General features: G+C 38.1%; 1 protein-coding gene and 1 pseudogene across 5 annotated transcripts in view; one reads left to right on the top strand and one right to left on the bottom strand.

The window, feature by feature from the left end:
• Positions 1-16,972, top strand: part of NCOA3 (nuclear receptor coactivator 3) — a 94,266-nt gene that overhangs the window by 58,519 nt on the left and 18,775 nt on the right. For all 5 annotated transcript variants that reach the window (XM_019749670.2, XM_019749672.2, XM_019749673.2 and 2 more), the window contains 6 exons: positions 11,227-11,331; positions 12,205-12,377; positions 12,843-12,943; positions 14,207-14,381; positions 15,743-15,931; positions 16,100-16,201. In XM_019749670.2, the coding sequence (XP_019605229.2) occupies positions 11,246-11,331; positions 12,205-12,377; positions 12,843-12,943; positions 14,207-14,381; positions 15,743-15,931; positions 16,100-16,201 (826 nt within the window). In that variant the 5' untranslated portion in view covers positions 11,227-11,245. The remainder of the gene's footprint in view (positions 1-11,226; positions 11,332-12,204; positions 12,378-12,842; positions 12,944-14,206; positions 14,382-15,742; positions 15,932-16,099; positions 16,202-16,972) is intronic.
• LOC109457049 (small ribosomal subunit protein eS25) lies at positions 15,109-15,608 on the bottom strand (annotated as a pseudogene).

Below are 16,972 nucleotides of genomic sequence, written 5' to 3'. Positions count from 1 at the left end.
TTCTTGGGCTAGTGCTATATGGTACTCGTGGTGCTGAGCGATCGCTCCCCATCAGCTACTCCATCTCAAGGGTAAACAACCGTACTCTGCAGTGTATTCATTTTGTTAGATGATTGTGCCCAACTGTAGGCTAATTAATGTAAGTGTTTTGAGCATTAAGTTAGGCTAAGCTAAGCTGTGATGTGTGGCAGGTTAGGTATATTAAATGCATTTTCGACTAAAGATATTTTCAACTGATGATGGGGTTATTGGGATGTAACCCCATCGTACTTGAGCATCTGTATAGGCCTGTGTATAGTGGATACTAAAATGTTGATGAAATGAATGTAGAGGAGGCCGAGGTACACCGTCCTTCAGTCCCGGGTCAGCTTCATCCCACACCAGCCGCCTCCCCCATGTCGCGGAAGTTCAACCCCAGTGAAATCAAAGTCGTATACCTGACGTGCACTGGTGGGGCCGGCGGTGCCACGTCTGCCTGACCCCCAAGATCGGCCTGCTAGGTCTGTCTCCAAAATAGTTTGGTGATGACATTGCCAAAGCAACTGGTGATTGGAAGGATCTGAGGATGACAGTGAAACTAACCATTCAGAACAGGCAGGCCCAGACCGAGGTGGTACCGCCTGCCTCTGCCCGGATCCTCAGAGCCCTCAAAGAACTGCCAAGGGAAAGGAAGAAGCAAAAAACCAGTAAGCACAGGGGAAATAATCACTTTTGATGAGATTGTCAACATTGCCCGACTGATGCCGCACTGATTTTTTACCTGGAGAACTCTCTGGAACCATTGGCGAGATGTTGGGGTCTGCACAGTGTGGGCTGCAGTGCTGATGGCCGCCACCCTTATGACATCATAGACTACATCAGCGGTGGTGCCTTGGGATGCCTGGCTAGTTAACAACTACAAACGAAAATATTGCAATTAAAGATCATTTGACAACCAAAAAAAAAAAAAAGAATGTAGAAGATCTTGGAGAAGCCATACCAGTTTCAAACCCTCAGTCCCAACCTGAGTCTAGTCTAGTGGTTCTCAAAGTGAGATTCAGGGACCCTTGGGATTCCCTGAGAACCTTTTATGGGGTCCACGTAGTTAAAACTGTTTTTATAGTAATGTGTTATTTGCCATTTTCATCTGTGGATGTTTGCACTGATGGTGTAAAAGCCAGTGGGCCATGAAACTGCTGGCATCTTAGTGTGAATCAAGGCAGAGGCCCCACCAGACTGTACCAGTCGTCATTATGTTCTTCACTGCCAGACAGGCAGAGTAAAGAAGAAAAACCTGCCCACTTCCCCCTTGGGATTGTCCTTGATAAAGCAGCAAAATTTGCTTATTTCATTAAATCTTGCCTTTTGAGTACTGTGTTTTTAATATTCCGTCTAGTGAGAATGGAAAACATGCAGAAAGCACTTCTGCCTATCAAATAACGATGACTGTCTTGGGGAAAAGCACTTGTGCAGTTGGCTTGTGTACTGGACTGGCATGACTGAAAAAGTATCGTTGTTGAAACTTGAATTTTGGCTGACAGTCTTAAAAGTGAGCAAGGTGAACCTATCACTTCAAGGAAAACTTATGATGGTATTTGTTGACAGTGATAAAATTTGAGTTTTCAAATGAAAATTATGACCTTGGTAAATTTGAATCTTCCATCACGAGTGTGACAGCTTCTCTGTACTCAAAAGACTTTTTGGATGAGATGGATGGTGATATTAATGTGGAGTTTCTGATAGTGTATAATGAAATGTATCAGTATTTGAAAATCTGCTTCATCAGTGAACCAGTATTATCCAGATGACAGTGTTGGATGTTACAGAAGCATGCATGGGTAAAAGATTTGTTCAGAGTGCAAGGTAGGTCAGTATATGTCAGTGTAACAGCGTGAAAGTTCATTGATACGGTTTCAGAGTTGACTTTGCAGCTAACCTTTAAGAAAGTACCACTTGTCGAGTTTTAGCATAACATCAAGGAAAATTATCTATAATTATTTGTAAGAGGCTATTGAAATAGTCCTTCCTTTTACAAGTACATGTCTCTTCGAAGCTGGATTTTTTTTCATATGTTTTAACCAAAATAATGTATTCCAACAGATTCAGTGGAAAAATAGATAAGAGAATCCAGCTGTCTATTAAGTCAGACATAGGGTTTATAAAAATGTAAAACAATGACACCTCGCTCAATGAATTGTTTTGTTTTAGAAAAATTATTTTTCATAAGATTGTTTATGTTAGCACATAATGGGCTTATTACAAAATGAAGTACTATTTTAATATTTCTCAATTTTCATGTATAATATGGTAAATATTGATAGATACAACCCAAATAGCAAAAGCTTTTTGGGGTTCCTAATTTTTTGAGAGGTAAAGGAATCCTGATGTAAAAAGATTGAGCAGCACTGAACTGGTGAGTTTGGTTGAAAGCCTAGTACCAGCCATTTGACTTAAACCTTCCTCCTTGCTGTATGTATTTGTTGCCCTGGGGCACATCCAATTCCTGCTACAGCTGTCTCTGTTCAGTCCTGCTTAAACAAGAAGGGGGCCTGAGCTAACCAGAAAATTTGGCCAAATTTCAAGGACTTGTAGTTGTCTTTAACCTGGATCTCTCTCTTAGTAGTAAGAATCAAATTGACTGCAGAAAGTTAGGATTTGGAGCAATTGTATAACATTGTGTGCTGTGTCTGGTTCTCAGTTGTTCCTGCTTTTGAATTACAGATCAGGAATGAATTTTCAGTGGAGACCTTTTATAGCACAAAATACATGTTGTGATTCTATATTTACTAGTTTATTGATCCTGACACTAGGTCATCAGCCCTTTGAAGGCAAAAAACCTTGTCTATTTTCATCACCAGTTCATCCCAAGCACGTGGCATAGGAAATTCGATCTTCTTTGTCTATGTGGACAACTCAGTATGTTGAAGAGGGATCACTCTTTTTAAAAAATCTTTTTTCCCAGTTTTATTGAGAAATAATTGACGTGCATCGCTGTATAAGTTTAAGGCATACAGCATTGTGGTTTGATTTACATATATTGTGAAACGATTTTCACAGTAGGTTTAGTTAACATCCATCATATCACATAGATACAATAAAAAGAAAAAAAAGAAAAAAAATTATCCTTGTGCTGAGAACTCTTAGTTTACTCTCTTACCAACTTGCCTATTTCTCATACAGCAGTGTTAACTGTCGTCATGTTGTACATTACATTCCTAGTAAAGAGTGACCACTCTTAAGACACTTGCTGAAGTCAGTTTTGGTTTTAACCAGTTTACTTGTATGAATGATTTTACAAGTGTTCATAATTAAATTTTTGCCGCCGATAGTCTCTAGCAATAATGTGCGGCCCCCAGCTTCATTTCCTAGGTACGCACAGGCAGGTTTTACGAAGTTCAGAAGGAAGCTCTTTAAACTCATGAATCATGAAACTGACCTTTAACGGCAACAGAAAAACCAAGCTGTGTTTTATTTTAAATTATTTGAATGATGCTTTTTTTTTCTCCTATTCTTCAGTGTTTTTTTTATTTTTTTTTCTTGCTTGTTAAAAATTTCTCCCCTGCAACAGTCATGACCTAGAGGCACAGATTTTTAGCTCCACATAGTGTAGTAGCTGTAATTCTGAAGGGGAATAGGCAGTTGAGGTTATTGTTCAATTTAGACTTTTAATACTTTTTAACATTTCTACCAGCGCTTCCCCGCCTCTAACAGGTAAATGACAGGAAGAGTGCTTTCTTATTTTCTTTTTGGACTTTGATACACACGTGTCTCTTCTCATTCATTATATATTGTCGTTCTGAAATTGATAATGACTTTTGGGGATTTATTTGAAAAGAGAAATTCTGTTACCAGACATGTAACTTCTAGGGATATGGAACATGATTAAAAAAAAAGAGAGAGAGATTCTTTTGAATTTAAAGTTATGTAGGCTAAGAGTGGTATTACAATTTCTGAAGAGTAACAAGTTGTGAAGTCAGAAAAAGAAAGGAAAAAAAAACAACACCCAACACAGTGGAAACAGCAAGGACTGAGCCATAGACCAACCTGCAGTAAATATGATGACCCACTCAGGAAGTCTTATGAGTCAGACTTGCCATGTCGGGTTGCTAGAGTTAGGGACCATCTGCTCCAACTTCTTTGCTTTTAGAGAAGGAAATCTAGCTAAGATGTGTTTTCCCTTTGATATATCTTACTCTTTCTCTTCCACCCTCACTACCTTTTCTTTGAAAAATTAATTCAAAGTGCTTTATCAGCTTACATTTCCACATTGTTAATTTTTGTAATGTTCGCGTCACAAGTAAACCCACTGTAGTTTCTTTAGGTTTTTGATATTGGTGGACAGGGCTAATGGCGGTACTGTCGAGGTGGGGAAGTGCCTTGTTACTTTGTTTTTCACTCTGCAAGCACTGGCTTTGAAGCATATCTGTTTTGCAGTTGACTCACAGTTCCCATTCCCTGTAGCATTTCATTGCTTGCTTAGTGCCACTTCCTATAGCAGCTCTCCTGCTCTCTGCCACTTGGTTACCAGGTGGCTACTGTTGTCGCTTTGAAGTTTTAACATTTCTTCTAATATCTTTCTCCTCTGAGGCAGATAGAAAGAATGGATTAGGAGAAAATGGGGCACATGTTGTGACCATCTCTCCTTTACATCTTTATTGCTTATTAATTACATTTATATCAGATTTTATTTCTGCGCTGCACATTACCCCCCAACCCGAACTCCCCACTGCTTATCTTTTTTCCCCAAAGATTTTATTGGGGAAGGGGAATAGGACTTTATTGGGGTACAGTGTGTACTTCCAGGCCTTTTTTCCAAGTCAAGTTGTAGTTCTTTCAGTCTTAGTTGTGGAGGGCGAAGCTCAGCTCCAGGTCCAGTTGCCCTTGTTAGTTGCAGGGGGCGCAGCCCACCGTCCCCTGTGGGAGTCGAACTGGCAACCTTGTGGTTGAGAGGATACGCTCCAACCAGCTGAGCCATCTGGGAGCTCAGCTCAAGGTGCCGTGCCTTCAGCATTAGGAGCACAGAGCTACAACCACCTGAGCCACCGGGCCAGTCCCCCCACTGCTTATCTTAATCTAGTGCTTTACTTACCTCAAGGGAGCTAAAAACGTTGTTTTTCCTTTTTTCCTCTCACTGTTGATTGTATTTTCGTTATGTGCCAAGGGTCAACCTTAGGTATAAACAGTACTTTTGATGTAGAGATATTTATATCTATCAAAGAAAAACTAAACCACAAATTTAGAAGTAAAAAGAAATCATAAAGAACCAGCATTGTGTGCTTTTTACCTAGTACCGTTGAAGATGCTTGAATGTCCTCTTCAAAATCTAAAAGGTGCCCACTTATTTTTTAATTATACTTGTTTAGCTTAACACAGATATCAGCGACAATAGTATAATAGTTTTATTCTATTTTCATGGCATTATGTTAACTCCTAGCTGCAACTCACCACATTATTTCAGTAGGAAACTGTTTTGAATTCTAGTCAGCTAACTGTAAGTCGAGGTTAGCCTGAATAGTTCTGCCTAATTTGTCTGAATCTTTTTAATTTGTTGCCATATGGGTATTTGTAGCTATTTGTTTTTCAAATGAGAGCAAATTTAGTGTTGCTCCGCATACATCTTTGTTTTTGGTATTGTGCACCTTGCAGGGATTGCCATCATATCCTATGCCAGTTGCTTGCTTTGAATTGCTTTTCATCCTCACAATAAACATGAATATGTGAGGTGTGATTATACCCAGTTTTTACAGGTGATAAGCTTTTTACAGGTGACAAAAGCCTTACCTTTTAGTGAAATGAGATTCAGCCCTCAAGTTTGATTCCAACGAATCCCCATTATCTTTTCATTGTATCAAGTAAACCTGCGGAAGGATTCACACACTTGAGTTTTATTTTGAAAGGCACCTTGAAGTCACTATATTTTTTGGAATGGAAATACCCACGTGAAAATTACATCTCAGAAAGAAGCAGAAATGTTCTACAAAGTACTTAGGTCCCTGTCCACCCCCGTGAAGCTTCTCTGTAATTTTAGGAAGATTGTTGAATTGGTCAGAAGTACATACAGCGTAATGGGATGAGAAGGAGACAGAATGGGAATTAGAAAAAGGAATACGGGGGAATGGTGGTAGTAGTGAAAAAGAAAGACAAAGGAATTTGTAGTAAAATAGTCTTATACAAGTTTGTATAACGGTTTAAAGCTTACATGTAGAAAATGGAGACAGAAAAGTGAACAAGAGTAGAGTATTGTGTTGTAAAATGTTGTAATAAAGTATGAAAACTGATGAGGATAAAGAAGGGAAGAATTTTTCTAATTGGGAGAGTTGGGAATGGCTTTACCAGAGGTGACAGTTGAGCTTGATCTCAAAGGATGAGTCAAGAGTATTCTAGATAGAAAAGGGTTGAAGAGGAAATTTAAAATTAATGACTTAAGGTTAAAAACAAAAGAAATATTTCAGTGATCATCCTTTGTCAAAGTCTCTTAGCATGGTGGCTGCTAATGGTGGTGGTGGTTGAGGAAGTATGACAGGTACTATGTTGTGTAGAATGAAGCCGAAATCAGGTTTATGAAGCTCAAGTTTAGGTCTGTTCTTATGTCTGACATAGATTCAGTGTATTAAATCGTAGGAGGCAGTGTAATCTTTAAAACAACTAAAGACTTACCTGGCTAGTTAGTATGCTGTCAGGCGAGGATAATATGATTTAGATGGAATTGGCTTGCTGAACTTCCTCTGCACAGCATATGTTTGTGAACTTCACCTCTGTTCTTATGTAGAGGTTGGGAAGTCTCTTGGCAACAAGCTTCCAGTTGCAGCCAACACCTGCCGTGGCTAATTGGGACGCCCAGTTCTGGTACCAGAGCCTCTGGGGAGTTTGTGTTTGAGTTCAACTTCATCAGGTTTAAACTGGAGTGTAAATGTGAAGGGCTTTTGGGGTCAGACTGTTGATTGAGAATGAAAAGCCAGACATACGAAGGAAGAAGAGAGAAGGAAACCTTGTAGATAAATAGGTTGTTAATTTACATTAGGATGCTTTTCATCTCAACTTACATATTAAAAATAGAATGTTTTACTTTGTTGCTGTCTGGTAGCCCCTTTCCAAATTTGTGGCATTATAAACTAAAGACAGAGGAAAATAATAACCAAGACTTGAGATTATACCATTTCCTGAGAAAAATCTGCACCAAGGTAGTTTATTGTAGACGCCATTTATACACTTTTTCTCTTTTTTTAAAAAAACCTGTAGGCTGGTAGGTTTCCTATCAGATGTGTTCCATGACACTTTGTTACCGTATGTGCGTTTTAACACTTACCAAATTATGCTATTATAATTGTTTATATGTTTTCCTTTTCTGCTAGCCTGAGAGTTCTAGCAGTGTGTGGTGTCACTCATCTCTGCTTCCTCTACCTAAAATAGTTCTGGGCATGCAAATGTTTGAGCTGAAAGGGAATTAAATTGACATATGGATTGCACTAGGTAGTTTATATTGTATCCTACTAAACATAACAGGTTATCAACAACAAAAACAGAAGGATATTGCCAGTTAGTTTTTATTTGAGACTGTGTTCCCCTCTTTTGCTTCCTCCTACTCTCTTGTCAGCTCTTCTCTTTACCAGGGCTGAATTAAAACATAAAGGTAGAAGATATTCTCTGGAAGAGTCATTTGGTTGATGAGGACGCTTTCATAGCGGTTCCTTGTTTATGGACTTGTTTCTTCCTTTGCCCCTAAAAATACGCAGGTTATATATATTTCGTTCAGTTCTTCCCTCCATGTTTCTGGATCTCTCGAAGCTGCACAACCGATTGAAATAAAACCTTTGCTATTTTAGAAAATATAATCGTGTAGGATTAAGCCTTTAGACTAATAGTGGTGACTATATACGAAAGTGTCTTGAATAAGAGTGTCGGTTTGGAAGTTTTGGGTAGTTCTTTATGTATAAATGTCTCATGATTCTTTTTCCAAGAGCATTTTTTCTTCTAATTGACTTGAGCAGTCTCTGAAGGTTCTAGTGCTTCAAGCAGTTTTCAGTAAATCAGGTCAAATCCACAGTTGTTTATAAATTTTCCTTAAGTTACTCTGATTCTCAGGAAACACCCAGAAACACCCCCCTATTTAGCATATTAATCATAGCTGTATATGTTGGGCAAACAAGCTTGACAGATAAACTAAATTACTGGTGGGATAGTCAAAGAGTTCTTGGCCCCAGCGTTTAATCTTACAAAACACAAGAATAACAATACTTGACACACTATTTTAGGGTATATGGTTTGTGCTTTTCTGATCTCAAGTTTTTTTTTTTGTTTTTTTTTTTTTCTCTGTGAGCCACTGACCATCTCAAGTGGAAATAAGGGTCATGTTTAATATTAGACCACTTCAGAGGGCAGTTTATCTGGTGACTTGTAATGACTAGTTTTTAGGGGCTTGACAGCACTGGCAGCATTTAGTACCTGTTAAACTTGAGCAACCCCTTCCCCCTGTCGCTAATCCTGAACGCCCCTAACCCTGGGTGTAACAGCTTCTCAGTGTTCTTATGGAAGAGCTGAGAGATTTTTCTGGCTAACTTGTTGGAGATGGGGTGATTCATCAGTATAAATGGTTATTTTTTTGGAGTGTGTGTGTGGGGGGGATAAAATACCCCAGGAACACTTGATACATTTTTTTGTTGTTGGTTATAAAGTTTGAAAACATTGTAGTTCCAGCTCTGCCATCTAGTATCTCTATGTGATCTAGTGGAAAGTTATATAGCTCTTTCCTTATCTCCAGAATGGGAATAATAATACATACCTTGGAGAGTTGCTGTAAGAAATTGCATACAATATGCACTATGCCCAGCACTGTACTGCCACAAAAGTTATCCCCTTCCCTCTCCCTTACTAATTTAGGAAAAGTGAAATATTTTAATTGGTCTCTGCGGCAATTAAGATTTACTGGGTAACCTGTCTCCTCATTTTGTCATGGCATGGTTTTTCTTAGGCCCCCACCACATAACTTCTTGTTCGCCTAGTGACACCAGCATTGTTGATTGATATCTCTTCCTTTTGGACAGGGAGTAAGTACTTCCTGTGTCCTTGTCCATCTGGCTCGTTTGTTGTGCACAATCAGGGTTTTACCCTCCTGTCTTAACTGCAGACGACCCGAAGGAAAGCTAGTCAGTGTGGCTAAGCCACACATGACGTGCTTATGCCCTTGGAGCTGGCAAATGTAATTCTGTGCTGCTTTTGAGCCTGGATTCAAGTTAGGAATGTTTGTTTTCTAGCATTTTGTTGTATTCTGTTTGTCTAAGCTTAAACATGTACCATAGCTTGATTATGATGTATGGAGAGGCCTATAGTTTTCACAGGAGAAAATCTGTTCAGTTGCTATACGATTCTTGCTCATTTTAAATCTGGTTTATCATGGATCTACTTCTTACATTAGATTTTTGATAGCACTGGAAGTAATTCTAAATTGCTACTAGTCTGTATTTGAAATAATCTGTATTTGAATATTCTGTATTTGAAATAGACTCTCTTGCTTAACTGTATGGTTGACCCTCCGTATCCATGGCTTTTGCATCCAACAGTATTTTCTCTCCGTGGTGGGGGGTCCATGGCAGACAGATGGTAGGCATTGTTCTGTGCTGTTTTATGTAAGGGACTTGAGCCTCCGTGGATTTGGGTGTCTGACAGGGGTCCTGGAACCAGCCCCCTGTGGATACCGAGGGACAGCTGGAAGCTTAAAGTGTACATCGTCATATTAATATATTTAAGTAGTATAGCATAGAACTCTTCAGTAGAAACATTTTAGACAAAAATTGTAAAAATGGCTCAAGGGTCTACACAATTGACTTTATATTGAAAGATTGAACATATTTTGGGCCTTTGTATTCTGATTCCGTGAAAAGTCCATTTTAGTCCTTTTCTGTACTGTGGTATCAGGGGCTTGAAAAGGCTTCTGTGGTTGGATTGTATTCTGAGTATGCTTTAAAATCATAACATTGAGCCATTGTTCATCAAAGTTATTTTAAGTTCTTTTCTCTCCTTTATTTTAACTTATATTGTGCGAAAATAACCCCCCACCAAGTCTTCAAAACAGCCCAGCTTTTCAACCTTTATTTTACTACCAAAATTACAGGTAGAATGGATTTTGTTGGTATTTGTTTCATACCTAGAGCATCTGTAAAGACAGTGTCATAATGTAGAACTGATTAATGATCATGTGATTTTGATTTTTTTACAGCTACATATTTTAAGTTTGATTAGCATCTTGTGTGAAATTGTGCATTTTTATTCAATGTCCCTACCTGGTAGCATTGTGCCACCTAGTGGAATTTTTGTCATTTAATACATATTTTATATAAAATAGATGGGGAATGCAAGATACATTTTAACATGTTAAGAAAAAATAGTTTGGAACGTTTGAACTTCTTGGTTGACTTGGAATTCCTTAGAACAGTGATTGCCTTCCTAAGCAAGAGTTGAGGGTAAACAAAATTCTTAGTAAGTTGAAGGCTTAGTAGATGTCTTACGATTATGAGCTACCGAGTGTTAAAATCTGCTCTTCTTTTCCAGCAAGAAGTACCCTACATTAATTTTCTTTATCAATGAAACTTTAACCAAAGCATATTGTTTCCATCAGTTAATATTAAAATAATTGTTGCTTTGTGGATCTTGTCAAAATCCCCCCTTCCCTCTGGAATTTTATTGTTGTACATTTATTTTCTAAGCAGAATGTAGTGGAGTTCACATGTTATTTACACAGTCTAGGTTTATTTTGAAGTAACAGAAAAACATATTGGATGATAAATATTAATGAAATGATCTAATGGAAAAAATGTACTACCTTGAAAATGGCCTGAAATAATTTAGACTTTTATCGTTTGAACACTTCTTACCAAATGATGAGATAAGCTCTTGTGCTTACTTGGGTATAAATAAAATTTAACATTTTATCAGTGGAAGAGTTGGCAGTCTCTTTTTTTTTGTTAAATATGAAGAAGATGCCTAATTCTTTGTGAGGTACTAATGTACACATTTTCCGTAGGACTTGAGAAACACTCTGCCTTGGGGTTGGATATTCTGCATATTTAAACTGGAATAGGGACTTTGAAGTTGTCTTAAGAATCCTCGTGTATGATACAGAATACTGAGAATTAGCTAACCATTTAGGGCAAGTAGTTCTGAATTACAAGATTCAGTTCTTCAGGCATATAGCACCTTTAGAGAGTCACAGATATTTTATAATGTTTTTATCTGATTATGATTCCTTCTTAGTTGCTGATGTATATTCACGATGAGCGGATTAGGAGAAAACTCCTTGGATCCACTGCTCCCAGATTCACGAAAACGCAAACTGCCGTGTGATACCCCGGGACAAGGGTAGGCAGTTTATTTCCTGATGCTTCATCAAGATCTCCTTCCTGTGCCTGTAGTTTTTGGTTTAAAGAAAACATTTCAACTTTCTGTTATTTGCGTTCTCTGGTTAGATTTTTTGGGTTTTACCTTTGCTTAAATACTATTATTTTGCTGTATAGTAAGTAGAGTGGTACAGTGATGAGATGGACATCCTTGTGAGGTAGTAGAAGCTTTATCGTGGATTCAGATAGAAGCGAGAATATTATACTAACAGTCTGTGGTACTGTAAGAAGCATTTCAACAGAAGAGGGAGGAATTAAGAATAGAGAACCAAAGTTGTTATAAATAAGAATCTTTAAGATCCTTTAAGAACATGTTGTAAGTTGATTTCTGGCATTAGTGAGGTTTCATCATTCTTTTCCTGACTGAAGTTAGACGTTCAAAAAATAGAAATAAAATACTGCATTTTATGCAGTAATACTCTGTACAGCCTTGTTAGTATTTGCCAAGGTCAGTATCATTTGAATTTTAATGTGATGGTTGCAAAATAAAAACAATTTGTAAAACCTCATCCTTAATAACTATAATAACTACCACTGTTTTTTATTATTTGTTGTTTTACTGTCCATATGAGGTAAAGACTGTATTTATCCCCAATTTCCAGAGGATGAGACTGAGACTAACTGCCCACTAACAAAAAGGTGGACTTGAATTTAGGTTTGCATGAATTTCTGCTGTGTTCTACTACTTTTCCAAAACAAAGTTCTGATAGTTTCTATTGGCTGAATTTAGTTTGTTTACATATGAACATAATGATGTTGTGTAGGGACTGATTCTGCTCATGGCTCTTTCCTGATACGTTTATTCATGGCTTTTTCTCCCCCCTCCTTTTCTTAGTCTTACCTGCAGTGGTGAAAAGTGGAGACGGGAGCAGGAGAGTAAATACATTGAAGAATTGGCTGAACTGATATCTGCTAACCTTAGTGATATTGACAATTTCAATGTCAAACCAGATAAATGTGCAATTTTAAAGGAAACAGTAAGACAGATTCGTCAAATAAAAGAGCAAGGTAATACAAAGTAAGAAAAACACTCAAGTTGTTTAGAAGGAACTTGTTAACTGTTTACATTTGCCGTTTTGTTACCTTGTTGCTTAGGTGGGGACTGCTACTAACTGAGGTTACCTCTGGGAATGGACCAATGAGTTGACCAACTTTGCTCTTTCGGAGATTGTTAACAGAGATTTGGAAAAAAGCCAGTGTTACCCTGTCACGTGTTAGTTCCCTTCCAGGAAGCCATGGGATAGTAGTACATTTAGTAGTGAAAGAAAGTTTAGGGTACCTTCTGCCCTCCTGGGTAACTGAAATTTCATTTCAACACGTACAGATTGTAGTGTCATTTTCTTACTAGGAAATGTGTACGTGCATATGCACGCGTGTGCACGTGTGTCTGTCTGTTCTGGGGACTCTCTGAAGGTGGATTTAATCAATTACTCACATGTGTGCTATCTGTAGTACTGCTTTCTGTCTTTTTAGGAAAAACTATTTCCAGTGATGATGATGTTCAGAAAGCTGATGTGTCTTCTACAGGACAGGGCGTTATTGATAAAGACTCCTTAGGACCACTTTTACTTCAGGCAAGTACATGGTTTTCGCTATCCAGTAAGCTGTGTTGATTTTTAAAAATTGTTATGTTGGATAGGTAATGAGAGCAAGAGCCATGTTTCTTTTTATGAGACAGAACTCAGTATTCTGAATATGATGGTAAAAATGCTCTTATATTTACAATATATATAACTCAGGTACCGTGTACAGGAAGTGGGGGTGCCCTGCAAAATGTAGTTGCAAACTGAGAAAGCAAACAAAAATATATAAAGAAGCAAAAGAGGAAAGGTAACCCATACTTTCACAAAGGTAATATTTGGGCATATTTTAGCTCAGACTTTTGTGCATTTTTGTTTGATCGATCATATGGCATACTATAGTTTTTTATTCTTGAGAAATTTTTAAGACTTAAAAAAATGTGCATTATTTTGTAAGTAGTTGTCTTAAATAGATATGATTAACCTATAGCTCTTACAGAATGTTTCTCTTACTTGAAGTCAGGGTCTGAGCCTTTTACAAAGTTCACTTGTCAACGTTTTTCGTTTCAGCTAGTTTGCTCCAGCTCCTTTCAGCTCCTCTTTGTAAATTCTCACTGAGGAGAAGTGTAATTCCTGTAGTTTGACTCAGAAAAATGGGAAGTGCTAAGGATGATTTTCTTATTTTTAAAACCTTTGAAGATGTAACTCTTTAAAAATTAGATTAGACATTCATTCAGATTTTATGTTGACTGTGTTTGTCTTTTCTTCAAGTTGTCTTTATTTTTTATAAAACCCTGTAGCAATGGTGCTAATGTTAATATAAATGGTGGCTGACAGTTGTCTGCAGTGATTGCTGAATCAATAGTAGTTTTTTCAAATTTGCTTAGTGCTAAGGCCGGTGTCTTAATCTGCTAAGGCTACTATAAGAAAATACCACAGACTGGGTGGCTTAAATAGCAGAAATTGATTTCTTACAGTTCTGGAGGCTGGAAGTTCAAGATCAAGTTGTCGGCAGGCTTGATTTGTTCTGAGACCTCTCTCCTTGGCTTGTAGGTGGCTGCCTTTTCACTGTGTCCTCACATGGCCTTTTCCCTGTGCATGTGCATCCCTGGGGTCTCTCTCCTCTTATAAAGACGCCAGTCATATTGAAGTCCTGGTAGAGTCCTATCCTTGTGGCTTCATTTAACCTTAATTACCTCCTGAAAATCCTGTTTCCAAATATAGTCACACTGAGGGTTAGGGCTTCAACTTGAATTTTGGTCGGGATATAAATATAGTTCAGTCCATAATACCCAATATTAACACATCCCACTTTAGGCATTGGATGGTTTCCTGTTTGTGGTGAATCGTGATGGAAACATTGTATTTGTGTCAGAAAATGTCACACAATACCTGCAATATAAGCAAGAGGACCTGGTTAACACAAGCGTCTACAATATCTTGCATGAAGAAGACAGAAAGGATTTTCTTAAAAACTTACCAAAATCTACAGGTAGGCTTTTAATGTGTATTTTCTAAATAAGTTGAAAAAAAATGTTTTCTTGACTATTTCTTAGAAAATTGTGCCTTTTAGGAACCAAGTGATTAAATTTGTGTAGAAAGGCAAGTGGCAGAATTTTCAAATGTGACCTTGGTGAATTTAGAATATGGTATACATTTCACGTAGCCAAAATACACAGTGAGAATTCTGTTTAAATTGAAATTATTCCAATATTTTATATATAGTAGTCTCCCTTATCCACGGGGGATATGTTCCAAGCCCCACAGTGGATGCCTGAAACTGCAGATAGTACCAAACCCTATATATACTATGTTTTTTCCTATACATACATACACACATACGTACATACATACATAGCCTTTGCGCTTAAAGGAAGCATTTTATAGCTTCTCCCTGGCATATCCAAATTGCCAACATCACTACTCTTGCACTTGGGGGCTATTATTAAGTAAAATAAGGGTCACTCGAACACAAAGACTGCCGTAGTGAGACACTCGATGTGATAACTGAAACAGGCACTAAGTGACTCACAGGTGGGCAGTGTACACAGCGTGGATATGCTGGACAGAGGGATAATTCATGTCCCAGGCGGTACGGAGTGGGACGGCACACAATTTAAAACTTATGAATTGTTTATTTCTCGATCTTTCTTTCTTTTTATTTTTTTTGTTTAATAAAGTTTTATTTTTCAAAATGTGCAGTTGGTGGGAAGTGTTGTTCATGCATCTTCACCAACAGCTGGGGCATTCCCACCTGTGGTGTTTCTGGTGTAAATTACTTGAGCTCAGTGCTTTGAAACTAATTTGAATAAACCCTTTACTAAGGAGCTCCTGAAGTGAGCTGGCCGAGGACCGCAGGTCTTCAGTCTCTCAGAAACAACAGCTGGGATTATAAGCTTATAGTTGGGAACTTCCTTACACAATTTGTCACATGTGCTTTGGCACACAAGGGTAGGTTATTGAGCTTGTCCCGAACTTTGCCTTTGGACCACTTCTTTTTGGCCTGGCCTCCAGATTTGTTCACTGGGTCTTTGTCTTTCTTGGCCGACTTTCCAGCATCTTTCTTCTTCTTGTCGTCTTTGGGTGGCATGGCGAAGCTAGGATAGCAGCAGCTATAACTGCAGCCTCGCTAAGATGTTGGATAAAAAAGCTGGAATTTTCCATTTAATAGTTTCGGACCATGGTTGACCACGGGTAACTGAAACTGGACAAGGGGGAACTCTATTGTATTGTCACCTTGAAATGTTAGTGTAGATGTTAACTATGGAAGAGAAAATACAGCTTGAATTCTTGATGATGATTATAGACTGAATTGTCAGCTTTCCAAAACTCCTTTCAATTTGTTTTCCAAAGTTAATGGAGTTGCCTGGACAAATGAGACCCAGAGACAAAAAAGCCATACATTTAATTGCCGTATGTTGATGAAAACGCCACATGATATTCTGGAAGACATAAACACCAGTCCTGAAATGCGCCAGAGATATGAAACCATGCAGTGCTTTGCCCTGTCTCAGCCACGAGCTATGATGGAGGAAGGGGAAGGTAAGAGCAATCACATGCTTGTGATGTTCAGCAAACAAATAGTCAAACTGGTAGTTTTTTAAATTTCCATCGTTATAATTCTTCTTACTGAATTTCATGCCCTTACTCGCCTGTTGAACATTTTTAAAGATTGTATATATTTCTTACCGGGTTAAATTTTTATTGTAGATTTGCAATCCTGTATGATCTGTGTGGCACGCCGCATTACTACAGGGGAAAGAGCGTTTCCATCAAACCCTGAGAGCTTTATTACTAGACATGACCTTTCAGGTAAAAACTTTGTGTGTCATGTATGTATATTTTGTTCATTTTGAAAATTTTTAGAAAAGTTAACTCTTCACAGCCTGCACTATCATTTAAGTGCCTGCACCCACTGTAACGAATGCTTTGCATGGATCGTTTCCTGTATTTCTTACACAACCCAAGAGAGATTTACTAAAACCCTTGGTATTTGAGTTGGGTATATTTGACGCTTAAAATCCCCCAAATAAATTTAAAAATAAATGTAGAGGTACCTGGTTTTCTCTCCAAATATCATTCCGAATGAGAGGTTAATATTTCTTTTCTCTAACTACAAACTCATTTTTCATAGAGAAATAAAGTTTTAAAGATACGGGTGATTTTAATGAGAATTATCAGTAATTCTTGACATGAACGTGAGCTTTAATCTTGGGCTGCGCTTTTGACCCTGGGAGTAAAGAATTAAAGCCAGTGCAGTTGATAAGAAACAACGATGGTATTAAATATCGGCAGTGTTACCTGTACTCACTTTCATGGTCGCTGTTGTGATTATCTAACCCTACCCGGTGATGCCAAGGTTTGCACATATGCTCCATTTCAGAGATCAGGAAACGGGCCTGGTGACAGAGAGATGGTTATTTGTCCAAGATCATAGCTAATAACGAGACTTTGCAGCTGTGTCTGCCTGATGTCAGAGCCTGTACTGTTTGCTTTGTGACTACCATGTGGACCCTCAATAAGTAATCTGATAAAATGGAGTATATTTAAATAAACACATAACATAACTATAGCTATTATATA

The sequence above is a fragment of the Rhinolophus sinicus genome, linkage group LG13, assembly GCF_036562045.2.
Source record: "Rhinolophus sinicus isolate RSC01 linkage group LG13, ASM3656204v1, whole genome shotgun sequence".
Taxonomy (NCBI): Eukaryota; Metazoa; Chordata; class Mammalia; order Chiroptera; family Rhinolophidae; genus Rhinolophus; species Rhinolophus sinicus.
Note: the sequence above shows the minus strand (reverse complement) of the source record. Positions and strands in the feature narration are given on the sequence as shown.